The sequence below is a fragment of the Drosophila elegans genome, unplaced genomic scaffold, assembly GCF_018152505.1.
Source record: "Drosophila elegans isolate 14027-0461.03 unplaced genomic scaffold, ASM1815250v1 contig_476, whole genome shotgun sequence".
Lineage (NCBI taxonomy): Eukaryota > Metazoa > Arthropoda > Insecta > Diptera > Drosophilidae > Drosophila > Drosophila elegans.
In genome coordinates, this window is record NW_024545863.1 from 19,335,727 (window position 1) to 19,363,170 (window position 27,444).

A 27,444-nucleotide genomic window follows, 5' to 3' on the forward strand; every position below is an offset into this window, starting at 1 on the left:
ATGGAAGCTTTAATGGGTACTAATTTGAATTTAGTCTTGATTAGTATTTAGACTTACAAGGCTTACCCCAAAACCTATAAAAAATCAACATTTTTGTGGTCTCTACGCGGTTATTTTGGATTTATTAAGTCCGTATATTTGTGGAATTATAGAATACATGCGTCTGGTTAAGATAGTTTTGAATGCTACTGATTAATTATCAATTCGATCAATAAATTTGAATGTAGTTAAGTTAACCCCATGGTTATTGATTAAGTAGACGTTATGGGGCGTAGTGTTTAGCCGCCAAAACCGTAGAGGGTACGTCCCTGGCGCTTGAGAGCGTAGACCACGTCCATGGCGGTCACAGTTTTGCGCTTGGCGTGCTCGGTATACGTGACAGCGTCACGGATAACGTTCTCAAGGAAAACCTATGAATTTGTTCCCAAGGATTAACTACGTATACTCTTTTAATACTTTTTAACTTACCTTAAGCACACCGCGAGTTTCCTCGTAAATCAAGCCAGAAATACGCTTTACACCGCCGCGACGGGCCAATCGGCGAATAGCCGGCTTGGTGATACCCTGGATGTTATCACGGAGCACCTTGCGATGACGCTTGGCGCCTCCCTTTCCCAATCCTTTGCCTCCCTTGCCGCGTCCAGTCATTTTTCAGTTATTTTCTTTTCTTCGTGAAATAGGCTAAAGAAAAAGAGAAGACGCAATTACTGTGATGTGACGCCATGTTTGTGGGGGAAAAAGATTCAGGTAATTAAACTGATTAAATCCCATTTAAAGTAGTACGTCTTGTTGGAAAGACTTCTTTTACATTTAGCCAATTTTATTCAAATGCAAATAAACTTATTTCCTTCTCTATTTCTCTTTTATTTGTTTAATTTTCCAGCAGCCACACTCACCTACCAAGAAAAATGCAGAAATTGTTTGCCTGATGAGACCAGACTCTGTACACCTGAAAATACCTGCCCCCACAAACCTGCGTTTAGTATTTGTTTTTCCAGCCCTCGCCAGTAATCGATAATCGACCACCGCTATCGCCGCCCGTTGCGACAAAAAAAAGAACCGAAAGACGTGCTCGCTTAAAAAACGCTTGGAAAGCAGGCCCGTAGACCTGTGAAAAACCATAAAGTGCAGAACGTAATCGCCTTTCACCTGTGCCGCTGTTATGTGTGATTGAATCGCGGTGAAAAGTCGAGGAAAAGCCGCGGAAAATGCGCATGCAAACGGCGTGTGGCCAGCAAATTCGCTGCCGAGGCGCACATAAACTCGACCACCCACACATATACACTTAGTGTACATGAAAAAAGAGTGCAGCAGTCGCAGGTGCAAGTGAGAGAGTAGAAGTGCGAACGAAACAGGAACTCTGTGCCAAAGTAATACCAATACTCCACCAGTAGCCCTAAAACAACTGAACAATCGCGTTACGTATACGCAACGAATGCTGTAAACAAGTTATAGCCATAACAATGTCTAAATACGATCTGCTTTATCAAACGGCGCAGCTTATGCTGGGTATGTATTGTAGTGCGAGAGTGTGTGGGTGCATACTTATTGGCGCCTTAATTGCAGGCGCCATTATTGTCAATACTATATTCTATCAATTCTTTCCGACTTTCCGCTCCAATACTATCTGCTTTCGGTTCTCCACTTTCATTCGTGTGTGATTCTCTACAGCCTTCAGCGTAGTATTATTACATTATTAATATCATATGGTTCTCGTAATAGATACGGGTTATATTAGTTTTGGGATAGGTTTGGTATATCTTTTTATCCTATGATTACCAATTATAATAAAAGCAATACACTGATAACAAAAAACTTTCAAATACGGATAATAAATACTCAAAATGCTGTTGGAACTTGTCAAAAATTAAGAAATTTACATATCCGCATGTTAAACACTTTATCAGAGACCTCTAAAGCAGGTTTGCTATAACAATGGGTATTAATCAATCGGATATCCTATTCCCACTCTCAATCTGTATGTGTGTACGCTGAGCATTTCTTTGAATGGATTGCGCTGCATTAGGAACTTGTTGTATGGTAGGTTCTGGCTTCTCCTTCCCTTTCTTCTGCTCTCGCCCTCTCTCTCTTTCCGTGGCGCATTGCGCTCTCTTCCCTGTTGCTATAGTTGTTGTTGTTTCCTTTTTCCCCACAAGCGCCACTTTAAACCCATCCCTTTCTGTGTGCATAATGTGCCTGCTTATGTATCTACTTTACTATAAAGCATGCACGCTTTCGTACACACTCACACACAGCCAGCGATCCGATTACCGAAAGGACAGTGGGACAGGATGCTAAAAAAAAGTAATGATCTTCTCAGAAGTAATCAAAATATTATATCTTCCCAGGAAAAGATGCCAGTTAAACAGCAGTACATATTTTAATATTCAAACTCACATCTTCAGATACAAAATAACGACAAACTAAAAAATATTTTTCTACCGTCACAAATATAAATAAAATATTATGTTGGTTTTTTGTTTTGTTTAATAATCTCTTCTAAGGATTGAATTTGTATACAATATAGTTTTTTGTTCCTTTTATAAATAGCATTATGTGGAATCGAAACCCAATAGTAAGCATATTTTACCAAATGTCTTTATTATGGAATCATTATTTGGAAATGTGTTCAGCCGGTGCTAATTAGTGTAGTGTGCACCTAAAATAGTAAAATGTGTTGCGATTCATTCTGATGTAAGTAAGCCTATGCACTGACCCAAATGGCTCACACAAGACTGGCCCACTGTGCACTGCATATCCGTGCATCGGGGCCATGCCCACTCAAAGGCTGGTGTGTGGCCAGTAGGGCTAATTCAGTGCCCGAATGGGGTGGCTTTCAATGGCACAGGCTTCGGCTTTGGGGTCCTGCTTATGGGAACTCCTGCTGGTGGGCATGCGATATGTGTACAAAGGATAGCGCCCACAAAGAGCTCTCCCTGCGCCATCCCTCGAACTGCTATTCCCTAAATAGGCCCGGCTTTATTTGCCCCACCTTTGGGCACTTCCAACCGATAATTCCATTAACTTTGATCTTTAACGAGGTTAACACAATCGTGTATTTTACGATTTATTTATTTTGAACAGTGTAACTGATTGGGGAGGTCATTAAATTGAGATGACTAACATAAAAATAACATATTAACATATTTTCCTCCAATTAGCTTGCTGCCTGCTCGGGATCCACGGATCCATCCTGCCCGAGGGGCATAGCATGATCAGCTGCGAGCACTTTGACGAGAAGATGTGCAACACGAGCCAATCATGTGAAACACGGATCGAACACTGCAAGTTGGAGGCAGACAAGTTTCCGAGCTGCTATGTCCTCTGGTCGGTCAACGATACAACGGGTAAGTCGAGCAGCAAATTACCATTTTTCAGACCTACTGACTGATTTGATTCGTCGTTTCCCGTACCCCGTTCCCGTTTAGGCGAGGAGAGAATCAAGATGAAGGGCTGCTTCACGGACATGCACGAGTGCAATCAGACGGAGTGCGTGACCAGTGCAGAGCCACGACAGGGAAACATCAACTTTTGCTGCTGCAAGGGATCGCGCTGCAACTCCAACCAGAAGTATATTAAAAGCACGACAGAGGCAACCACGCAAGGTGGGTTCGGTTTCAATTTCGGTTGTGGTTTCGCTTTGACGTTGCTGCTACGGCAGGGATTTAGACTCTTTGTAGTGTTTACCCCAATTTTGTTATTTTTCCGTTTGCATATATTTTTTGTTTGTTTTTGTTACTCGTTTTTTATTGCATCTTCAAGTTGCAAAAAATAGGGCCTTTGCTACGCCCACAAAATCCCTCACCTACCATTCGAGGCAACGTTTTTCGTGTTAACGAACTCTCGACGCGAAGTGGCGCCCGCTCCCCCATCATTTTCTGCATCCCCAGGCCCCAGCAACCCCCTTTTTTGAGCCGCATGTGTTGCAATTTCTGCCCTCCTGTGCACGTTCGCTGGCTCGTTTTTATTTTTATAGTAAGGTACTCCTCAATTCTCGGGTATATTGCGTTAGCTGAAAGGGAAGTAACAGCAATAAGTATTCATCGATCGAAGATGTATTTACCAAATTTGACTACCCGGCAAAACAAGTTTTTTGTCGTTTAATTCTTCAATTGCATATAAGATAAACAATGTTTATTATTATTATTTATTTAATTGTTTCTTAATTGATTCTGTTAAATGATTTCATTTCTTCACAATGTATTACAAGACCCACAATTTTTTTTTTAATTGATTGATCATAAGGCTTAGCGGCAAGATAAATTAATTATATATGTTTCTTTATTTTTTGTAGAAACATGGCAATTTCTTCAAGAAAGTGTACTGTATTTTTTCGCTAATGAAAGCCAAAAAACTATTTAAAAGATAATATCTAGCACCGGGTATCCCAGAGTCAGTTGGCTACCCTTTAGCCTTCTTTCCTGTTTTCATTTTGGGGTGTTGCTGCTGCCTTTGACTTCGGGAGCCCTGTGCTGCCAGGGCGTCTTTTGTGCCCCGCGCTTTGTCGTTTTGTTCTTGGGCCTAGCTTGCTTTTATCTCGAAACAAAATGAGGGGAAAAAGAGATGCGAAATTGGGGGCGAACTTTCGTTTTTTGGTTTTCGTTTTGCCTTTTGGTAGCAGCAACCCCAGCAGCTGCAGGTGCACGCTGCCACTCGAGATGTTGTTCACCTGTGGCAAGCAAGGCAGCTCTTAAAGCACTCTTTAATGTTCTTTCCCGTGTGTGTCCTTGTGTCGTTGCAGTGCCCAAGGAGAAGACGCAGGACAGCAGCAATTTGATATACATCTACATCTGCACCTCCCTCTTCAGTGTGCTCATGGTCATCGTTGGCATGGCCCTGCTTTTCTATCGGCGCCGCAAGCAGGCGCACTTTAACGAAATACCCTCGGTAAGTAGTCGTCCGTTGTTTCCACAACTGACGATTAAACCAAATTGAACTTTCAAACGGTTTGGCTCTTTAATGCTACGTTTTTCTTATAACAGCACGAAGCGGAGATTACCAACTCGTCGCCACTGCTCAGCAACCGTCCGATTCAACTGCTGGAACAGAAGGCCAGTGGCAGGTTCGGTGATGTCTGGCAGGCCAAGTTGCACGGCCAAGACGTGGCCGTGAAAATTTTCCGAATGCAGGAGAAGGAGTCCTGGACAACGGAGCACGATATCTACAAGCTGCCGCGCATGCGCCACCCGAACATCCTCGAGTTCCTGGGCGTGGAGAAGCACATGGACAAGCCGGAGTACTGGCTGATCTCCACGTACCAGCACAACGGATCGCTGTGCGACTACCTCAAGTCGCACACCATCACATGGCCAGAACTGTGCCGCATTGCCGAGTCCATGGCCAATGGTTTGGCCCATCTGCACGAGGAGATACCTGGCTCAAAGACAGATGGCCTCAAGCCCTCGATAGCTCATCGGGACTTCAAGTCCAAGAACGTGCTGCTTAAGAGCGATCTGACGGCCTGTATTGCGGACTTTGGCCTGGCCATGATCTTCCAGCCGGGCAAGTCCTGCGGCGACACACACGGTCAAGTGGGCACCCGTCGCTATATGGCCCCCGAGGTGCTCGAGGGTGCCATCAACTTCAATCGCGACGCCTTTTTGCGAATAGACGTGTATGCCTGCGGTCTGGTGCTCTGGGAAATGGTCTCCCGGTGCGATTTTGCCGGACCCGTGGGCGAGTTCCAGCTGCCCTTTGAAGCGGAGTTGGGTCAGAGGCCCACGTTGGACGAAGTCCAGGAGAGTGTGGTGATGAAAAAGCTGCGACCCCGTCTACTAAGCTCCTGGCGCGCCCATCCGGTATGTGCAACCTTATATTAGTACTAGTGGGAAACTTCTGAAATATTTGCTATTGTTTTTATTGTTTTCCCCAGGGTCTGAATGTGTTCTGCGACACCATGGAAGAGTGCTGGGACCACGACGCCGAGGCTCGTCTTAGCTCATCGTGCGTGATGGAGCGCTTTGCGCAGCTCAACAAGTATCCCTCGGCCCAGCTTCTGATCAAGAACCACACCAACATTGACGACGCCAAGGAGTCGACGAACTGCTTATAGAAGCGGTATTAAGCCACAGATCAGCCAGCGGTACTGTGGCTGCCAGCAAATCAGTCGAAGCCCTTCGCTTAGCAGTGAAAAGTTTGATAAGCAAACGCGTTCGTGTGACGTATTGTTTGTAGTTTAATAGTTTTTAGTACCATCCTCAGCAGCTATAGCTCACATCTAGTAGGATGGGTCGAATAAATAGAAAGAAGTCGTTGAGGCGGTATATGTTTGGTGGATAATTTGAAACCTTTCTAAATTACCAATCGACCCATACCACATAAAGCCTGTGTCTAAACGTACACTAAGCAAAACTGAACAAAGAACGTTGGACGTGGCGCCATGTGCCAGATGTGTTAGTACTCATCCCACATTGACTTCATTGACTGATAACCGTACATAGTTATATATAACCATGCATATAACGTACAATTTGTTTGCCCTCCGGCAGTAGTTTTTGTGCAAATGTAAAGTGTTGAAAATTATTGTCGAGCCTTTTTAACTATAATTTGTATTGTGCGTCATTGAATGCCTCCATATAGTAATAGTTTTACTTATTCTATAGGCTTAAAGTTAATTGCACTTTAATTTGAATATTTTAGTTTTAATTTTAATTTGTAGTCGTAACGTTTTTACTTTGCGCACAAGCGTGAATGTGTTTTAATGTGTTGTATTTTGAATAAAAAATACTTTCCATCTGAACCATTTTAGTTTATATTATTTTCCACAGTTTCCCATTTAAATCTTTATTTTCTATACGTAGTGCCAATGATCCTCAGAAATCACTTAAGGATGATAAATGTGTAATTATATAATTGTATTCAAATTCTACTGGACAGTACAAGCAACACCTGAAGTTTTCAAAGGAAAGTTTCTTTTTAACGAGAATCTAACTTAAGCGCATATACATTACAAAATATAAACTTACTCTTTATATACACACCACACACACAAGCATAGGCATTTGAGAAAAAATGCAGTCTTAGGAGGTTTATAAGAAGCACATACTGCGACTCATTGTCAGCATTAAATCTAAAAATCGAATTAATAGTCAACCCAAGAGGACAGCACACACTGTAAGAAAGCTAGATTCTAAAAACATTAGTAAGTATGTTAAATATTGTTAAACAGCCAGCAAGTCATACAACTGATTAGCCAAGGAGAAAATATCTTGATCTATAAGTTATTTAAGAGAGTGTTGGCAATATGAATTATCTTTCGAGTTATTTGAAACTTTTTTGCGCAGCATCAGTTCTCATCAATGGCTAAGCATCTAAAATATTTCTGGATTGTCACTTAAGATATCAACTAAAAACAATACACAACATGAAACAAAACAAACAAAGCTTCATTACCTGATTTTTTTGAGCAACTTACAACAAAAATAGTTTATTATGCAAAAACAAAACAAAATAATCCTAATAATAGAACAAATTTTGTTATGCTGTATTTAATTTGTATAATTTTCATTGGTGCTGAAAGATCATTACGACACAAACAATGTTTATGATGATAATAAGAAACGAATTCAAAAACAAACAGTATTTAAAGAGCTAAAAAAATATAAAATATTTAATCAAAGTAGATTGTTACATATCAGAATGCTACATGGAATAGAGGAATATAATATACATAGCTCATTTCAAGCCGATTTGCAGAGAAATTTTTATAATATTATACAAGGCAACAACAAGCCAACAGCAATTTTGGTATATTTTTTATGCATTTCATAAGTCAAATAAAAACGAGTTTAAAGTCATCAAATTTTCGAATATAATCAGTAAAGTTTTATAAAAACCCATAAGAGAAAAATATATACGAAATGATAGCAAGTCGTGTTAAAAACAATTTTACGATTAACAATGAGATCTTTGATAATAATGGATTTAAAATAAATAAGAAAATGTTGGCTAAACAAAACGAACGTGCGTCTTTCTTTTCCCTTGGTAAAAATGCAAATTGTTTTCCAGCTTTCTTGCCACATTTTATTACAATTGTCCTTCATAAACTTACAGACCATTCGGATTATATAATTCAACAATACAGTTAGGAAAACTTATCCAAGAGCTACACATTTCAGATACAAATATTAATATGAATAATATTGAGTATAAGGTTTATTACTGGGCGAGTTACTTTAGAGTTATGACCCTCAACAACTCATATAACGTAATCGAACGAATATGGAGACTCGAGTACAGGCTTAATTAATACAAAATATATTTATTTACAATCTTCTACGTAGTTTTGTGACTTTGGACCATTTCTGTTGTAGTTCCACGTTCGTTCGTTCATCCTGTGTCTGCTCCACAGACATATCAGACTTATCCTTATAGCTCCGTATCTCTCCTGCGTTATTCCGGGGAAAAAATCGATCTCTATCAAATGCAAATATGTAAAGCATTCCAAGTCCTGTGCGTTCTGAATGGGTGTCTTACTAAAATATATACGTGTAAATCTATGTAAATCTATATTGATTCTGTTTCGCATTCCACGTGTGTTTGTGTATAATCACCTAATCCCTCGCCATATGCAGATTACATTATCGAGTATATCTTTATTGGGCTCTGTGGCTACCTCTAGGCTAAACATGTACAATATATATATATAGTATAAATATTTATTGATGTATATAAGTACTTATAGAGTTTGTACGATATGTTTGTCCTAGGGAGAAAACTTTGCAATTGGAGATACAAGATACGAGATACGAGAGTATGCAGTTAGGGACGGTTTCTAGGTTCGTTAAGCGATCGCACTAGTGAAGAGACTAGCCGGGCAAAAGGGTGGAGTGTCTTTATAGAGTTATACAAGAATATATAGATGCCACTGTGCAGCGGATAAAAACTCAAACTGTCTTTATCATTTTGTAAGCAGATCGCAAGAAGTATCCATACCCAAAAAAAAATATTCCTGCACAGTGTTGGATTAAGTTTATAATTGTATATATGTTTAGTAGGGGTCATCTGACCCACCGCCGGATACACCGCACTTCGAGCGGAGGATGGCCGCCAGGCGCTGGGTGAGCGGTTCTGTTGGGGATTCCGAATCGCTACAGGAGGCGGAGGGCACTTTGTTGCCTGAAATCAAGAGAGGTGAGAAATAATTCGTCTATTCTACATAGCATTAAATAGTAAGCTTAACCGACCATTGCTCACGTCCAGGTCAGCTGCCGGGTTTTCCCTTAGGCCAAAGTTGAGGCTTACGGGCACAATGTCGTCCTCCTCCTCCAGCAGCAAACTGGAGTAGGAATGTGTGGTATTGTCGCTGCGACCGCCTCCGCCACTGGATGAATTCCTCGAGGATCCTGAATCGTTGTGCGAATGGGAATGCGAGTGGGTGTGAGAGTGATGGGTGTGTACTGCCAAGGCAGCTGGATCCTGCCCTGCATCGTCGATGGGCAGCTCGAAGTCATCGCCACTGCTGCTGCTCTCCTCCTCGCCATCCATTACATCCACGTTGTCAATCTCGTCGTCACCCCATCCATTATCCTCCTCCTCAGAGCAGTTGTTGCTGCTCTCGCTGCCATCGCCATCGCCATCAGCGTCTGCATCCGCATCCGCATCTCCGTCTGCGTCGCCATCGCCATCGGCATCCGCCTCCACATCGGAGGCATGCAGATCCAACGCCAGGTCGGGTGATGAAGATTTATTATAGTTCTCATCGCTGTCGCTGGATGTGGTCACTGGGGCAGACAGATAAGGATTAATTGAGTGGCCTGGCTATTCATCAGCTCACTTACCTGTCCTCAGCTTGTCCAGGATGAGGGGATAAAACTCTTTGGCCGTGGCATTGTTGGGCTCGTACTGGAGAACTGAATGGCAAAAAGGTAAAACATAGTTCTTAATTAATGTTGATTAACTGAAATGTCATAAATATTATAACTATGAGTTGAGTAATTCATTATATTTATAATACCGATATATACATTTATAAATAAGTTAGTATTAAGAGCATTAATAATTTCAATATTGAATGTTTATAAACATACAATATCTAAATAATAATTACATTTTTGAAGATGAAATTTCTTGATTCATTTACATGCTCTTTTAAAGTTAAATATTTTATAAACTACATTATTATTTTGTTCAATTGAACTGATATTTTATTTAATTTAAAATAACACCCACTTTTATGTCTAAAGTGCTTTTTTTGTCATCTCGAAACAAAACAAAGTTGTAAATGCAGCTCCCGAAAATACGGTGACATACTTTGGCAGTTTTTATTCTACTCACTCAATTTGCAATATTTCAATGCCTTTTTGTAGTCCTTCAGCATCACGGCAGACAGGAACTGCAGGAGAAACGAGAATTACCATGTTGTACGGTGCATCGCACAATACATGTTTAAGCGAATGCCATCAAATCCTTTGAAATTCTCATAACATCTCAGCAACAAAGGGCTTATATACTCTGTATATATATATACGCCCCCACCTCCCCCTGATCCACTGGCCCACATTGTGGGACGCACAAAAAAGTTGACTCTGCTGAAAGTTGAATGCGCTCGAAAGCAATTTATTAGCAATCAATAAGCTGGCCAAGTGCGCTCGGTGCCGTAATCCTTGCGAAAGGACTTTAACTTAAATCCGCAATCTCCGTTGGCAGCACAGCAATTTACATTTGCATAAGTTCCCTGCCAAGGATCCTCATTGTTGTTGGCTTTGAACAACAATGGAGAAGTGTGCCACGCTTAGATAATGATAATAAGTCAAAATGTGGGTTATTTTTAGAGAACAACACAGGATTTCGTCTTTACTGAGATATTTTTGCAAGTACTTTAAATTGTATATAATTAACTAGCTATAAGTTGTAGTGAAAATTCTCAATGATAGGTCATTGATAATAAAGCTGATGTGCTAATAAAATTAATCAAATTTTTAAGAGAACAGTAAGCTATTTGATTATGCCAAATTTTATTTACATAGCAAATAAAATATTCGGATAATTATTGAGAATGAGTTTCAATGATTCTTTAAGTTTATTAACATAAAAACTTTTAATTTTACATAATTGCTATCATAAATCTATTTGACTGTTAAATCATCGATGGCAAATTGTATCTTTTAAACTATATTCTTTTTTTGATTTAGGAAAAAGCCTTGCCCGGTTCATTAAATTTTAAGCCATTTTTCATATTTTTAACCCCCTAAAAACCTACCTCAAGCGAAAAAGAACACTAAAAGCTGGCCGTTTGTACAGAAACTTTACTTTGCTGCAGGGATAGGTTTCATTTGAAGGGCACTCTCCTGGTTAAACCTGAATTTCTCTTACCTCGGCTAGAAACTCAGTGGGCGCGGATATGCTCTCGTCGGCGTCCGTGTACTCGGACAGGCTTTGGCTGAGGTCCTCGCTGGAGGCGGAAGTGGGCAGACCGGAAGCGGAAGCTGCGGCTGCGGCGGCAGCTCCGTTCATTATGCTTATGTTGTTTGTTGTGGCCATCATGGCCGTAGCTGCACCTGTTCCCACTGCTGTTGTTGTGTTTGAGGTGGTGGCAGGAGCACTATTATCGTTGTCCATGTGACCACCACCGCTGCTGTTTGGCCTGACCGCATAGACGCCATTGCCATTGGACTTGTCCATGTGGAGGAGCTGTTTGCAGAGTGTTTTAGGTGCTTGCCCCGAGGTACTGAGATCTCCCCAAATACTCACATTCGACATGATCTCCGATAGAAATTTCAGAATTGTGCAATCTTCAATTTAGCATTTTCATTGGGTTGTCTGAAATGGCAATTAGAAGAGGGGAATAAATTTGAATTTCAATTGATCTAGATTGCCAGGGACCGCAGTGCAGCAGCGGTATCGATTTCGATGCTTATCCCTAATTGGATTGCCATTGCCCCACCTTCGACCTTCAGCTTTAGGCCAAGTCAGTTTTAAAAAAGCAGGCAACAAAGAGCGTTGGAAATTCGTTAAATGTCAAATGCTAATTCCAGTTCCGCTAGATGAGCGCACAAATTCGCTTTCCAGCTAGCCGTACAGATAAATTTAGCCTAGATGCACTCAAAAATTTGGTGATAGTAAATTTAAAAAATAGGTAAGAAAAAACCTTTTTTGGACAAGAATATATTTCTATGGTTTGTTGATGTCGAATTCAGAAAATACATTTTGCGGAATTAATCTAAAAGTATATTAAAGTTAAATTATCTAAAATTTTTTTTTCAAAAAAACTCTTAAGTGTTAAACCTTAAAAAATAAAACATTATTTTTTATTAATATTGTTAGATAGCCAAATTAAAGTTTGTTCACTTTCAATGCTAAAAAAAGGTACTTTCAATTAAAGGACATTTTATGTTGTCAATTAAACATTCTTACGATAGATTAAAGCTAGATGATAGATCATGGACTTCCTAAAACATCATTGAAAATGGTCTAATTTTCGGCAGTGCAATGTTCACAGTGTTCCGCACAAAAAGCGAAATGGAATGATGCGGTTGATGGGGGTGTTAGGGGCGGGAATCCCTGCCAGCGGCTTTTCTTTGGCCAACTAGTTGAATAGGCCAGCTCGACACGCAAACACACGAGTATTTGCCGGCTGCGAAAGCCAAGTGCTAGGAGGGCAAATGAGCGGAATTGTTGGCGTTATTTGCTGGGATGGGTGTTTAATTGGCGAGCGACATGCACCACGCCTCGGGGTATGCAATGAATTTTTCGGTTATTTATGCAGCATTTGCAGACAGCCTGTGTGTGTCTGTGTGTGTTCGTGAGCTGTGGCTTAGGTAGCGGTGTCCATACCTACTCTACAAACACTGTTCCTAAAAATCTCACCCCCCCACAACCAAATCATGGATCCGCCACTGGGCGTGAGTATATAAATGTGTGTGCCAGGCTGTCTGCTTCTTTCAATAATTGAATAGACTCGCAGTCAAGGACTCGGGGGCCATCATTAAAAACAATAAATTTGCTTTACTGCTCGACAGGCGAATGATTTACTCAACGGTTTCTTTCGGTTTCTGGTTTGCACAGAAAAAAATAATTATAATTGGTAGTAGTATTATGATCAAAACTTCTGAGCTAATCAAAATTTCATCATATATATAAATATACATACGCCAATATTTGTTTCTAAAACAATCCTAAAATTAATAAGAACTAAAAACAGTTGTACTTTAAATCGTAATTTATGTATTTTTGTATCTGTTACTACATAGTCGTTTCTATAAAAAAAATGGTTTTCTGACAACTTTTCTTTGCCTGCGAAATCAATACCTATAATTGGACATCTTGCGACGTGCTGAAGCCATAACTGACATGGCTTCCACTGCTCACTGCTCACTGCTTGTTTACTGCTGCAAATGGCCCTTAATTGTATTTTATACCCAATGCATTGAATCTTAATTGCTGGCTGCCCGTCTCTGTCGCTCTTTCTCTTTCTCTCTGTCTCTGTTTCTGTCTCTGCTAACAACACGTCAGTCAGTCAATTGTCTGCGATTTGTTTACTCGTCGGTTGATCCTTTCTGGCATTTCCAAATGTCAGACATGTCTGGCCCATTCTGTCACGCAACTCCATCGGAGGCCTGCAGCCATTATTTCAATCGAATATCTGTATTTTTTGCTTATTTCGGACCAGACTTTTACAAGGTTGCGAATAAAACATGTTGCATTTCAGAAAAAAGCTTTTAAACGTACTTTGAAACTGCTCACCATCTGCTGCAGTTCTCATGGCACTTTTGTAAACCTTTTACTTTTCCGGTCTGAAGCACTAACTTATTCAGTAGAGCTCAATTAGCACGAGTGGGAAAACTAATTTCAAAACAAATTTTAATTCGTTTTCTTCAGAATGATTCAAAGTTTCGAAAGTTTTCACAGCAGTTAGAAACTAAAGTTTTGTGTTTGCTAGTGAGAGATGTTTAAATCAGCTTAGGAAACAAGAAATAAGGAACATTGCTCATACAAATAAAAAAAATATAATATTTATGTATTAAAAATATTTCTCAATTAAAATGACATAGTTCATAAAGAAATCTTTATCGTTGCCATTTTGTTATCGAAAATGTATAGCTACAATGCTCCATAATTTACCATTTTGTTTTCGACAATTTGAACTGAATTTAAGTAAGGTACATTAATGAGCAAACTGTTTTTATAACAACAGCAGCAAAATTGACGGTACTTGCAATAGCGTGTTGTGGGAAAAAAAGGGGAAAACTTTTTCTACAGCGAGACCTTATACAGGTGATGGCAACGTTGTCTAACCATTTTCATTTGCATAATTAAAATGTCTACTGGCAAATTGAATTTCAATCTCAAAGCTGGCCTCACCTGACTTTAACCGGCAACCAACCCCTTTTGGGGTGAACCAAATTTAAAGTCGGCGAACCGGAAAGTTATGTATGCGAGACAACATGTACCACATATATACAAATGTACATATGCGTCATGGGGTCAGATGGCGGCCACATTGCAGTAAAATTGCATAAAAAGCCATTGCTGTTACTGCAATTTGGTTGTCCAGTTTGTAAATGCGCCGAATAATTTATAACAAACACTTAAATGCGACTGGCGATACCAATCCCCAGCTAGGCCCATTCGAATGTTTGCCAAATTGCCGGCCAGTTGGGGCTTATTTGAGCCAAAACAACTTGCAATATGTAGTCGAAGTCCCGTGGCCTGCCAACAACTAACCATCCGACCAACTGAAGTAGCAGAAGCTACAGAACCGAAGGTCCTTGCCATTGACCAGTCACAACACAAGCCGTTAATGAGTTTTCCTTTTAATACATTTTTTAGCTGGCAAACACTACCGGCGGGCTCATCTGGCCAGGCCCATTGATGCAGTGAAACAAAATTGTATAACTGTCAACCTAAATAGCTTACTTATTTATATGAAAATGTTAAGGAGAAAATAGATATAAATAAATATATATAAAAATTAAATTTGGAAAGCAAAAATATTATACAATATTTAAAACACCCAATATACATAACATTTTTCATATGACAGCTGTGAGCCTTTCTTATGAGAAATTTTGATGGTATTTTTCTCTGTGATGTGACATGGCAAAATGTTGTCAATAAAACACGAATTTATGATAGAGTTTTTTTTTTTTTTTTTTTTTTTTTGTGTGTGTGCAACTGTACAGTCAAACGACTTTGCGAACTGTAATAACAATTCTTTGTATATATATTTCTTGCCATTGGCTAAAAGCGTCCAGTCCTTTGAATGAACGTGGGCCAATTGCATGATTATAATGATCGCCCTAAAAACGTTGTTATCGTTTGTTGCTGCTGCACTTTGAGTGGATGCCAAGCGATGGCCATTTAACTGGTTTTTCGCTGCCCAAGTATTATGGTAATGGTGTTTCAAAAGTACCTTTCGTTTGCATTGCCTGCAGAATTTTCATTGGAAGTTTCTTTCAATCAAAACAAATTGGCTTGTATAAGCTTCAGAGGCTTGCCAAGCTTATTTCATAAGCCCTGTTGTGAAACAGGTCATTTAAATTCGTGAAATCCAAAAACTTTAAAGAAATTTAAATTCATAACATTCAATACGCCTTGTATACACGCTAAAATTTTCTCATACGATTTCAGTCAATTGAATTCATAACTAATAACATAAAACTTGACAAAAACTTTGCATATACAATTTTTACTTCAAGGCTTTAAAACCGCAAAAAGTTTTTTCAGCATAAGCCAAGAAATATTCGCGTTTTTCATTGCCAAAAATAGTCAGTTTTAACAAAAGTAGTTAGCTTGGAATACAGCCATTTAAAGCAGACGTTTTGGAATGCAAAACCGATCTTATATTTTATCGCTCCGTGGGTATTCAAATATTCCAAAGGAAAAGTTTCTTCAGAGCGAAAAACTTGTCTATGGAAAGTTTAATTTGCACCCACCCCCCCGAAAACAACCGCACCACCCAAGGACGGACAGTGGGCGTTTCGCTGTGGTCATTGGCTTTGTACAATCGATATTCGGCGGATGGGCATGGGTTATCTGTTCGTCTGTGTCTAAGCCGAGTGCGGTTTAGTTGGCCACCGAAGCGGCAAATAAGCAATTATGCTGGGTTACATTTGGCTAACATGGCATTACTTTGACTGGCCGCCATACGTGGCGTATGCGCAATATTGCATCTGATACTCCTGCCTTGATTGTGGCTTCGCCATAACAATGCGGGCTGGCTCGGGAATTGTTCGCATTGTATTGCCAGGCTTTTGTCTGTCCTCCTTACATTATACTCAAACAGGAATTTATTCATATATGAGAGTGCACCATGGTTTTCAAATGCTTTCTAGTCCTACTCATCAAGCTGTCTCCACCCATTCATTCGTTCATTCATTCACTCATTTACTGACTCACGGCGCAAAAGTCGCTCAAGTGGTAATTAAAATTATAGCAACAATGCGACGGCTTCTGGGCCAAGAAAACGATGAAGAGGGTGCTGAAGCCGCTGGCTGACACAGAAAGCCAAGCGGAAACGCTGGCTGTTTGCTGGTGTTTGTGCACCACACACGCTGACAAGTTGTGGCTGTTCACACACTGGCAAATAAAAAGGACACTCTCTCAGTCACACAGGACTAGAACTGCTTTGACAACTTGAAATATTTATGAGTGCCCGCCAACTCGACCCAAAGACGCTGGTGACAAGCCAAGAAGAGGCTGAAACAAAAACCAGTGCAACGATTGTCACACACCAGCACCAGAAAAATACTATATGCATTAAGTTACCGAATTGTGGGTTAAATACCTAGTGCAAAATTTCATATTTGTAGATTTTTTGGTTAGTGATCTTTAACTACAATTTCGAGACATTTAACCCCTTATTGTAATAGATTTTAAAAACTGTTCTCGCTTATACATTAAAAATTATTTTATTGATTCTTCTTATTTAGAGCTTACCGATTTTATAAAGAAGTAACATATAAAACATATAAAACATATACACATAATTTTAGTGCGGTATCGATGCGGTATTTGTTATTTGTAGTTAACAACATAAGGCTTTAACGAATGATACTTTGTGAAAACTTATTAATGTAAGTATATGATTACTTACGGAGTACATCTTTATTAATATAAGTAATTTTATAGTTTATAAATGAAACCGAGTGGGTTAAAGTCAGCATTGCGAGGGGAGAATCTCGAGTTGATCGTTTAGCACATCATTAAAAATGCCTCGCTGTGCAGAAAGTTTCGAGTAGTCGGCACTCTCATGTGGCAACCTGTGCCGCACTCGAGTGGCAGAAATAAATAATTAACATTTTTTAAAAATCCCAACCAGAAGAGCACACAATTCCCGCCAAGGACGAAGGTTAATGCGTCCTGTTCATGGCGGGGATTGGGGGGAATTGTGGCATACAATTTACGGGCCTGCTGACAGGGCACATTCTCCTACCTTCAATAATTTACGAGCGGAGTCGTGTCCACTTGTTTAATGCATTTCCAGTCTCCTGGATTTTTTCTGAGCTGCGAAGCCAGCAAGTCCCAGGATTAATTAGCGTTGGGTCCCCGGACTTTCCTCGAATCAAAGATTCTGCGGCGTGGGTAAAAACTAATTAACGTGTGTTTTCCCTGGCTTCTACGCAGTTGAAGCTGCAAAAATTTTTGCAAGAGTTTTCTTTGCACGCACACAGAACACAAATACTTCGATTTTGGTTCACTGATTACGCGGTTATTTCCAATTTTTAGATGCACATTCTCTGGTAATTTATTCAACGAGAAAACCAAATTTTTAAATACTTTCTTACAGCGGAAAGTGGAAACGTTTTTTCTTTTCGATGAAGTAAAATTCGTTCCGCCTTTTTGCGTCGCAGTTGCGCTTAATTAACAGAGTCGACGACTGAACGAAATGTCCTTTTTATACACACTTGTTCGCTTTTACCTTGCCCAAGGTAGAGCTTTCGTCTCTCTGCCGCTCTCTTCAGCCAGCTTGCTCTCCCAGTTAGCTTTGCTCTCGCTTTTGATTGTACCCTGTGTTCTATAACTGAAAGGGTATCATGTGCTCTCAACAGATTTTTATTCAGATAGTAATTTACTACAACTCAGCATTTAAATTTTACTTTAAATCCAAATCATAGTTTGTTTATTTTTTCCGTGTAAATTATGGGTTTTATCAATCAAAAAATGTATTTTTTACCGCATTATCAAAGCTTTTTTATTAACAATGTTTACTTATTTAATTTATTGTCTAGCTTGGCTTGTTATGTTTTAATTATTGTTATCTTAAGTACTCTAGGTTTTTTATTTTAACTTGTTTGCATAGCTCCCAAATGAAAAAGTTCCAAGCTTGTAGTTTTGGGATTAAACATTAAATAAATCTTAAAAATATTTTATAAGCAGACTTAAGTTGTATATTCATGACTTTAGTATCTGAAAATGCCAGTCCTTTTTTTTGTGGTATTTTAAACTAAGTGACTCTTATTTCTCAGTTGCCTAAAAGCTCTGCTCCCTCAGTTTAAAAGCTCTCTCGCTCTCGCTGCGTTACAGAAGGAAAACAAAACAAACAACTGAGCGGAGCGGATCCGGAAATGGTGCAGGCCAGAGACTGATGGCCGACTGATTGTGGCCATGTTGGCGGCCCTGCATCTGTTCTCGTATCTGTAGCTGTGTGTGTATGGAATGTGTCTGTAACGGTGTCTGTGTGGGAGTGGGCGTTCATGTAACGTGAGCGGTAAGTCAGCTGGGAAAAATACTATGCAGAGCGTACGCATCGAAAGCGGAGCAAGAGATTTTTGCGGCCCATTGAGTGTGAATTAAGAGATGCCGGCTTAGTGCGAATCCTTGCATATACATATATGGTTTTTTTTTCAATCTACAATATGTGGATGCATGTATGCCCTCGAGTGCAGGATGTTTGTGGCATCCCAAGGCGGATAAAAGCTGGCTACTGGTTAGTCCCATGACGTTTTTCATTTCGCATTTCAGCATTTTTGTGGCCTGCTTTTGGGAGGCGAGTAAAAGTCAACAGCGAAATGATTTTTAATCTGAAAATTAAATATTGTCATGTGAAATGCACGTTCTTTTCAGCCACTTTCGGAAACTCTATAGTATTTATGGAAAAACAAAGCTGAAACTTGAAATTGAAATTTCAAACCTTTAAAAAATTAACTTTATTTCCTAACATCCACAATATCATGATAATATTTTATCCATAGTATGTGTTTATTAAGAAGAATTATATTCAAGGACTTCAAGCGTATGATAATATTGTTTTTACTAAAAAAAATCACTAGATTTCTTAACAATCAGGAATTAAAATAATTTTTCATAAGGCAAATATATTTAAGGAATTTTAATTTTGGTCTGGTCTTCAAGCGTACAATAATATTGTTTTAACAAAAATTTAAACCATGTATTAAAAAGATAATATACATAAGCAATGACCATTTCTGTCTTTCATAAGCTGTATTAATGCTATTTTTCTACTGGCGTTAATCCCTAAGCGGTCATTAGATATTCAGCGGAAAAGTGTGCTACAAACATTTTATTTATTTGAATATTTTTGTAGTTTTCCCATTTCCCTTTTCTATCATTTAAACAGCAGCGCGGAAAAGTCGTTCCAGTCAACAGCTCTTCATGAATGCAAACTTGCATTTGTTTCCGAAAAGGGAAATTTACGCTGGCAGTTGCAATCCCATTTTGCCTGTTTCAGGGGCTTTCGCACGATTTCCTGTGCGCCACGGACACTTTGGCCTCCCACAACGCATATCCTGTGAGCCAACCACCCACAACCAAACACCACGTCCTTCGCACGTGGCAAATGAAAACAGGTTTCACTTTGCTTATATATAAAAAAATTTATTGCATTTAACTTTGTGGGGTGAAGAGCGTAGAATGAACGAGTTTTTCATGCTTAACGGCATGCCAAAGGTGGGTATCTTAGCGCTAAATGTGTTATTCCTAGAGTTGGATGAATTGAGTTTTATATGTCAGCTGCTTGGTTCGTTTGTATCGATTTAGGATCTAAACTTAGTGGCTAGCGATATGTTGATTTGGTTGCTTGCAATCGTTTCACAAATGTACAATTAGATGCTGAAACCGAAGACTACAGAGATAATACAAATAATCGTAGGTGATCTTATGACCTCTGCAGCATTAAAACTTCAAATTCTGTTTTTTCAAAACTTCAAAGGCCTAAGAATCACTTTCGAACAACTTACGAAGTTAATTAGTATACCGATAACTAGTTCATACTCATTTCATCCTTTCATTTGGTATGCAAATGGATGAGCTTACAGACTAAACAAATATCAAAGATTCCAATTCCGATCACAATTCGGCAAAATTGGAATTTATATGTTATTTTTCCACTTAAACTTTCTTTCGAATCTTTCGATTTCGATGCATGTCGTTTTGGATGGCCTAGCAGTTCATGTAGTTCGGCGTCGCCTCCTCTGCCTTGGACTCCTTCTCGGGGGCCATGTCGCCCACGTTTTGGTAGACCTCCGCCTGGACCTCGATGCTGCCCACCTGGGGACAGGGCACTGGGATCTGCTTGGGCTTGAAGGAGCTGCATCCGCTGGCCGAGCTGCTCTTGGTCAGCTTGCCGTATATGATGTTCGACCGCTCGTTCAGCTTGATGGGCTGCAGGGTGACGCCGCTCTGGTTCTGGTAGTGCTGCGTCTCCGCCTGTTCCTTGGCCTCCACGATGGTGTTCAGGTAGCTGCTGCTCTGGGAACTGGCCAGCGGCTGGCTGCCGTACACCGGGATATTCGAGGGGAACATCTGGTAGTGCTCGGATCCTGTGGGACTGGTGGGTGTGTTCAAACGCTGGCAACTGGACATGGGCGAGGGGAACACAATCTGGTGGCGCTCGTCACCGGGCGTTGAGCTGGGCGTGAAGACGGGTCTCGGTGGCGGCGGCACCAAGTAGTTGTCCATCATGCGGCAGTGCGGGAAGCGGCGATCCTCGTGATCCGAGTGGGTGCCCGAGTCGCCCAGCGAGGCGCCACTGCAATTGCTGCCGGTGCTCAGTCTGCCGGACGAGGAACTCGAACTGGACACACTCTGCAAACTCAGCGAGCTAATGGGACGTCCTGCACCCACGGTGGAGCTCACGCCGCCACCCGACTTAAAGCTACAGCTGGTGGCTATCGAGGACTTGGTCTCGTCCAGCAGGCTGTCGTTGCCACCCGGCGTCTTCGAACGCGAGAAGAACTTCTTGATGCGCTCGAAGGGCGTTTCGCGCTTCAGGTGCGACTTCACCTGCTCCTGGATGCGCTCGTACTCGCGACGCAGCTGGTCGATCTGATCCTGCTTCTCCCGGAAGCTCTGTTGCACATCGTTGCGGTGCTTCCAGCGCTCCACTAGCAGCTCCACATCGCGGATGGAGAGCACGTTGTTCTTGAAGTCGTGCATGATCTCGGCCAGCTCGTCGTCGGCATTGGATCGGCTGTGACTGGCGGCGGAGGCGTCGCTGGCACTGCGCTTGAGGGTCCCATAGCCGGGCTGTCGGGCGGTGCAGCGGCCCAGCCGGAGGGGCTCCTCAACGGGTCGGTTCGAGGGCTGGAACAGGTAGTTGCCATCGTCCTGGACCACTGGCACATTGGAGGGCTGCAGCACGTAGTCGTTGCCCAGCTGGTTCTCCAGCAGCTGCGAGCACTCCTGGCTGAATTTGTCGGTCTGGTAGAGTGGTGCAGCATCCACTTCGTCCAGGGATTTGATCGGCTCCCTTGGCTGGTGATTCTGCTCTTTGGACTGGTAGTAGGGTGGCTCGTTGATCCTCAACTCGTTGGTGGTCTTTTCGGGTCCCGGTTGAGCGCCTGCTTCGGGCAGTTTCTTCTCGGACTCCACCTTCTTTTCGGCCACGGAAGCCTGCAGATTTTCATCCTCCGTTTCCACACTTATGTAGTTGAGATTCGAGACAGCAAGGGTCTCCGTTTTGGGCCTCACTTCGGGTGTGTTCTCGCGCTCCGAGCCGCTGGACATCTCCATGTACTCCGCCGAGGGCAGTTGCTTTGGCGGCTTGTTGGACTTTCCCTTGCCGGGATGGGCCTCGATCACCACATTGGCACTGGGCCTGGGGCTAGCGTCGCCCGGCGGAGTCACCCCCTTGAAGTAGTGGTACATGGTGGTCAGTTCGTGGAACTCCGCGAAGCTGACAATGTTCTGGGCCAGCTTGCTGTGGCCCTCCTGCTCGGCCAACTCCGCGGGAGTGCGTCCGGCGCAATTTCTCACGCCGCAGGCGGTGTCGCCACCGGGGCATTCCATCAGCTGGATGCACAGGCGATTGAGGCCCCACCGGGCGGCAAAGTGCAGCAGGGTGGGATACTCCTCCGGACTGGACTCCAGCCGGGTGAAGAAGTGCGGCTGCCGCTCGCTGGGACCGCTCAGCAGGTGGAAATTGGGCGGCATGTTTCGCTGGAAGCACTGCAGCAAGTGCTGGTCGAGGGCATCCCGCTCCACAGGTCCGATGCCCAGGGCATGGCACATAAACTCAATCGGGCAGTCCTCGATGCGTAGAAGCTGTTCCAGCTCCCGCAGACGACTTTCGCACTTGATGGGCCTGGCACCCAGACTCTTGTTGTTCTTCTCGATCCGGATCTCGATCATGGTGGAGATCTCCATGCAGGCTTCGGGTATGGAGAACTGCAGGGTGTAGGGATTGCGGCACTTGAAGTTGCGCAGCTCGATCAGTTCGCCGGACTTCTCCACCAGTAGCTTCAGCGTGTCGTTCTTCTCCAGCGGATCGGCCAGCAAGGCCACCACCTTGTTCTGGCCCAGCTTCACCTTCTTGGGCAGCACAGTAAAGCCCTCGGTGCAGCTGGAGAAGCTGCGCGACAGGCCGCCACCGCCTCCTCCGCCAGAGTTGTCCTGGCAGGGCGGTCGCTGGCACAGGGCTCGTCCCAGGATATCGGTGGCTATGCCCAGGATGTTGCTGATCTGCACCTGGTCGTTGTCCCGCACCACACAGCGCCGCCACTTGTAGTAGCTGGGCAGCGCCGACTTGTGCATCTCCTTCACCTTCTCCTCGGCCACGTCCAGCAGGATGGCCAGCACCTTCTCCACCCGAATGATGGCCGACAGCTGGGTCATCAGGAAACTGTGGGGGAGCGCCAGCAGGGCGGGACACAGGATCACGATCTGCAGCGCTGTGTTCTGGTACTTTTGGGCAATCTCCTCGCTGAAGGGACCATCGTCAATTTTGATGTGCAGAAAACTAAGGAAGAAAAAGATTGCAAATTTTATTAACATCCACTATTTATACACTCTTCAAACTTCAAAAGTTTTCCAAATAATTAAATAGTATATAATAATCAAAACTTTTGTCGTTCACCAACGATTGCTGAGAAACCTGAGGTGATGTGTGGATGAACTAACTAGTCCTATCAAAGTCTGATTCACTTTTTAGTAAAAAATTTTAAAAAATATGAATTAACCATGACCTCGAGTTAAGCAAGCAAATAAACTCTGATTTAATATTTATACTTTTTCTTATTTTCTGCACTTATTTTCTAAATTCTATGAACTTTTTGCAAACTTACTTGAATGGTTTTCGTCCGCGCTGCTTGGTGATCTTGTCGAAGTGGTTCTTCAGGTAAGTGGCCCGCAGATAGGCGCGCTCGCTGTGCTTGGCGGTGATGATCAGGATGTCGTCCATGTTGAAGCCGGAGCCCAGGAAGCCGGATGCAATCGCTCCACTCGCGTTGTTCACGTTGCCGCAGTTGTCTGCAAAATGAGCGGAACAGATCGTGGGACGGTCAGTGAAAATGCCTCGAAAACTGGAATAACTCCGTCCCGGAGGAGTTGCTGATAAGCAACCACTGGCCCATTGCGACCCCCTGAATAATCTCCACTCGCATATGTGCTCAAAAATATATATATATGTACAGTGAGTGTGTCTGTGATAAATAATGTGTTTACTTAGGATTCGACCAGTCTGATTTGTGACCTCTTCAAATAGTCCCCACTCCCGGAACACTTTTGTTTGGCTTTCCTTCGGGGAATTTGACTTTTTGGGCTCTTTAAGCGCCGCTATTATTCAAAGTGCGATAATTATAATCAAGGGAACGTGTGTGTATACCTGAGTGAGGCACTGTGTCACCTGAATCGAAATTGTAGCTTATCTCTATAGGGTCAGGTATTTAGGAATTGTATTGATGGCGAAGTCAGATTCAGAGATAATAAACAAGTATACAAATCTACGGTATATTTCTAAAAGAGTTTTTTTTTTTAATATTAATTATAAAATTTTGTATTTCATTTTTTTTGGGAAGCTTATGACTTAGATAAGAATTCTAAGAAATATAAATACTATTTATTTTACGACGTTTCGTTGACACGATGGACTTAATCATTCTTACATCATCACTTTTTTGAAATACTTAACACTCACTCACAATCTTAATCCCAAAGAATAATGTTTGGATCAGTATGTTGTAACTTGCTTAATATCTTAGGAATTTGTAGATGGAATCTCTTGCACTTTCCACACATCCACATTCCGCAGTGACAACCTCATCGCGACTGACCGAAGATACATAGTTGGATTTGGATTTTAGTGGATGGAAAACAAAAGATCTTCAGATGAAACTAAATAAAACAACATAAATTTCGGATGAGGTAAGGGGGTGGGGGGCACATATTCCCGTTTTAGCCAAATAAATTAGGCCGGACTAATCAGTTGTTGTCCCGGCGACATTTTCCCTGCGCCAGCTTCAGGTTGCCGCTGCCCCATAAATTCAGTCACGTTTAGCGCATTTAAATAAATCTCCTCGGAGCAAAACTCACAAGCACACACGCACATGAAAAGTGGAGACAGAGCGATGCTGTCTCCTGGCCAAACAGAAATCCACTGTTGCATTTGCCAGAATCTGAACTTCTTGACACCCACAAATGGCGGCGACGTCAGCAGAAGAAGTATCTGTATTTTTTGCTCTTTCCTGCTGTCGCCTGTTACGCTTTGCCTTCCGTTTCTCTGTTTTCTGTTTTTCCTGCCTGATATTGCCATTCCCCACCCTGCAGCTGCTGCTCATTATGAGGCAAAGGAGCTGGAACTCCACTATACTATATACGATGTGGAAATACAAAAATAAGAGGGGCCACAACTGGATATATTTTGCCTCTTCCCATTTCTGCTTCTTTGCATATGCAAAATGTTGTCAAATTTTATTTGATGCCGTCTAAAAGAACCCTGACAACATAATTAAGTGGAACTGTGGGTAGTTTCCGAAAGCTTTGCTTTGGCCCTTTTCAATGATTAATTACTGTGACCGAATAAAACTTTATCAAGTCCACGCACACAGAAAAAAAATCTATAAAAACACAAGATGTCTTAGAAAATTGCAAAACATTTCTTAATACGAGCTATCTTAAAAAAATGGCAAAAGTATTAGGATTTTTCTTGAGAGCAATATATTAATATAATATAATAATTTCTTCAACGCTGGGAGTTCAGGAAATGGTTACTGATATTAGTGAGTGGCTGCTGTCGAAAATATATTTGCAATATTAACGTTCTTATGGTTTATTTTAACCATTTTTTCAGTTTGAAAGGTGGTTTTCTGAAGTTGCATTTAAATTATGATATTTTGTATACACTGTGGCAATTAAGTCTTTTTTAGAAGTATTTAAAATATTAAAAAAATAAAAAAATATAATGATTATATTTTGCAAATGTGGTGGAATTAAATTATCTTCAAATTGCAATGAAAGTTTGTTTTTTGTTTTTTTTTATCAGCATAGTTGCTAAAATACCTTACACTGGATGCAGAACAATTTGAGGGCGACAAATTTGATTTACAAAATTGAGCTCAAAATACTTTATAAATATTTGATTTTAAGTGAACTGCTTTCCACCCCAGAGCTAGCTATTGTTTTGAGTTGTTGATCCTGCTCGGCCTCGCTCCTCCGCCGACTTTGGCCTTAATGGCTTTTGTTTCGTTTCAGTTTGCAAACTTTGATTTTGGGACGGCGGAGGCTGCCGCTGCGGCTGCATTGAAATTTATTTCTCAATTACATGGCAGACGACAGTTTTGCGACAGCGACGCGGCTGTTGAAAATGGCAGAGAGATGGGAAAAGCGCAGTCTGACATTGAGTTGCTTCCCTCAGCCGAATGCCGTGGACTATATATTCCGATTCCGATTGGATGGGCTGAGTGCAGGAACATCTGGTAATTGTTAAATCGCTTCTCCTCCTTTGGAGAAGACAAAATGCTCCCTTTGTTCATCATCTCTGTGCTGCTTTGTCTCGCATTTTGCAATTTGCAAATACTCAGTGTTTTCGGCTGTGATCGATCACAATTTAATGGACCTCGCATCGTGCAGCTGCATCACGGCGGAGAACGAAAACTCACTCATCTCCATGTCCACATAGTCCTCCTCCGACTCCTCCTCCCTGTGCTGCCCCGAAACGCAGCTAAAGAGGCGACAACTGCCCTTGGCTGGCATTTTCACTTCCACTTTCACTTCCCCCTCCACTGCCAATTCGATTTCGATTTGTTCGTTTCGAATTTTGCCTTAAATTTCGCTTGAAACACAATGTTTTAATTGTTAGCCACCGCGAACCGAGTCAAACATTGCGCTAATTGTCGTCGCAGCATCCACATTTCGAATGGAACTGCCCGATCCGCAGTCGTGGGGCTGTGGTTTGACCCACCGCAAATCGGCGGCTGCCTAGGATTTTGCCACTAATTAATTGATTAAAACTAACGCTTTGTGGGCTGAGAGTGGGCAGCTGTGGATTCTGGTTTCATTCGGTTGGAATAGAGTTAGAGCTATAAATCCTAGATTGAGTTATCTCAAAGATTAAATGAGTTATTTGTTCAAAGCTTGCTCATATTGGGGATTTGAGCATTTTAGCCGAAAATTTGTTTTGTAAAAATAAATTAAACCTTTCTCCATAATAAATATTTTGTATAATATTATATGCCATTATTGACATTTTGGACATTTCGTTTTTCTTTGAGTAAGAGATATACTGTTTATAGCTAAACTGTTTCCCAGAAACCCCGTTTTGTTAATTTCCAAGTATGGGTGTAAAAGAAGAGCCCCCATACATTCCCAAATAATTCATCAAAAATGTTCTTATAAGTGAATTTAGCCCAAGCTCGCTGGATTTTTATGATGATGTGTGGAGAGTGGTAAAATGCAGAGGGGATGGCCACACATTTTGGGGAGAGACAATTTGAATAAATGCCAACCGCTGATGGTGACATTTTTTGTGTGTTTTTTTTATTTTAGCAAGAGACATAAATCAACGAAAGGCGAACACAAAAATATAAATGCGGGATTAAATGGACTGCGGCCACGAGAAGCGGAACGCAATGGGTTAAGGGAGGGGTCGAGGAGGTTAAGGGGGTCGAGGGGCCACCGGACGACACACAAATTAACCCTCCCCCTCGAAAGGCAAACAAACAGCAAATAACTCAAAAAGTGCATTTGTATGTGTGGATACATACCATAACAATTATCATTTAATTATGTCAACTGTAACTTAATAATGCGCATATATCTTTTAATTTGAGG

At 41.6% G+C, this 27,444-nt stretch overlaps 4 protein-coding genes across 10 annotated transcripts in view; 1 reads left to right on the forward strand and 3 right to left on the reverse strand.

The window, feature by feature from the left end:
• Positions 1–103: 103 nt before the first annotated feature.
• On the reverse strand, positions 104–967 carry LOC108139189 (histone H4). 2 transcript variants are annotated; one of them, XM_017261814.2, is made up of 3 exons: positions 897–967; positions 469–681; positions 104–410 (listed from the first exon to the last, which is right to left on the reverse strand). In XM_017261814.2, the coding sequence occupies exons 2-3, from the start codon at positions 646–648 to the stop codon at positions 279–281; spliced, it is 312 nt and encodes a 103-aa protein (XP_017117303.1). In that variant the 5' UTR covers positions 649–681; positions 897–967; the 3' UTR covers positions 104–278. The 2 variants fall into 2 exon arrangements, with proteins under 2 accessions (XP_017117303.1, XP_017117306.1); XM_017261817.2 differs by having other exon boundaries at positions 901–921.
• A 58-nt stretch (positions 968–1,025) lies between these two features.
• On the forward strand, positions 1,026–6,739 carry LOC108139187 (activin receptor type-2B). Its single transcript, XM_017261812.2, has 6 exons — positions 1,026–1,509; positions 3,162–3,347; positions 3,429–3,605; positions 4,742–4,887; positions 4,983–5,798; positions 5,873–6,739. Exons 1-6 carry the CDS (start codon positions 1,464–1,466, stop codon positions 6,050–6,052), a joined length of 1,551 nt encoding a protein of 516 aa, XP_017117301.1. The 5' UTR covers positions 1,026–1,463; the 3' UTR covers positions 6,053–6,739.
• Positions 6,740–8,010: 1,271 nt separating this feature from the next.
• On the reverse strand, positions 8,011–17,808 carry LOC108139359 (serine-aspartate repeat-containing protein F). The gene is made up of 7 exons (XM_017262082.2): positions 17,375–17,808; positions 11,692–11,760; positions 11,314–11,631; positions 10,276–10,333; positions 9,780–9,851; positions 9,186–9,722; positions 8,011–9,117 (listed from the first exon to the last, which is right to left on the reverse strand). Exons 2-7 carry the CDS (start codon positions 11,698–11,700, stop codon positions 8,990–8,992), a joined length of 1,122 nt encoding a protein of 373 aa, XP_017117571.1. The 5' UTR covers positions 11,701–11,760; positions 17,375–17,808; the 3' UTR covers positions 8,011–8,989.
• Positions 17,809–19,755: 1,947 nt separating this feature from the next.
• Positions 19,756–27,444, reverse strand: part of LOC108139274 — a 32,790-nt gene continuing 25,101 nt past the window's right edge. For 5 of the 6 annotated variants that reach the window (XM_017261965.2, XM_017261966.2, XM_017261964.2 and 2 more), the window contains 2 exons: positions 23,463–23,646; positions 19,756–23,137 (listed from right to left, as the gene is read on the reverse strand). In XM_017261965.2, the coding sequence (XP_017117454.1) occupies positions 20,341–23,137; positions 23,463–23,646 (2,981 nt within the window). In that variant the 3' untranslated portion in view covers positions 19,756–20,340. Of the gene's footprint in view, positions 23,138–23,462; positions 23,647–26,273; positions 26,383–27,444 lie in introns of those variants that run through there. The other variant, XM_017261967.2, reaches the window with a different exon arrangement.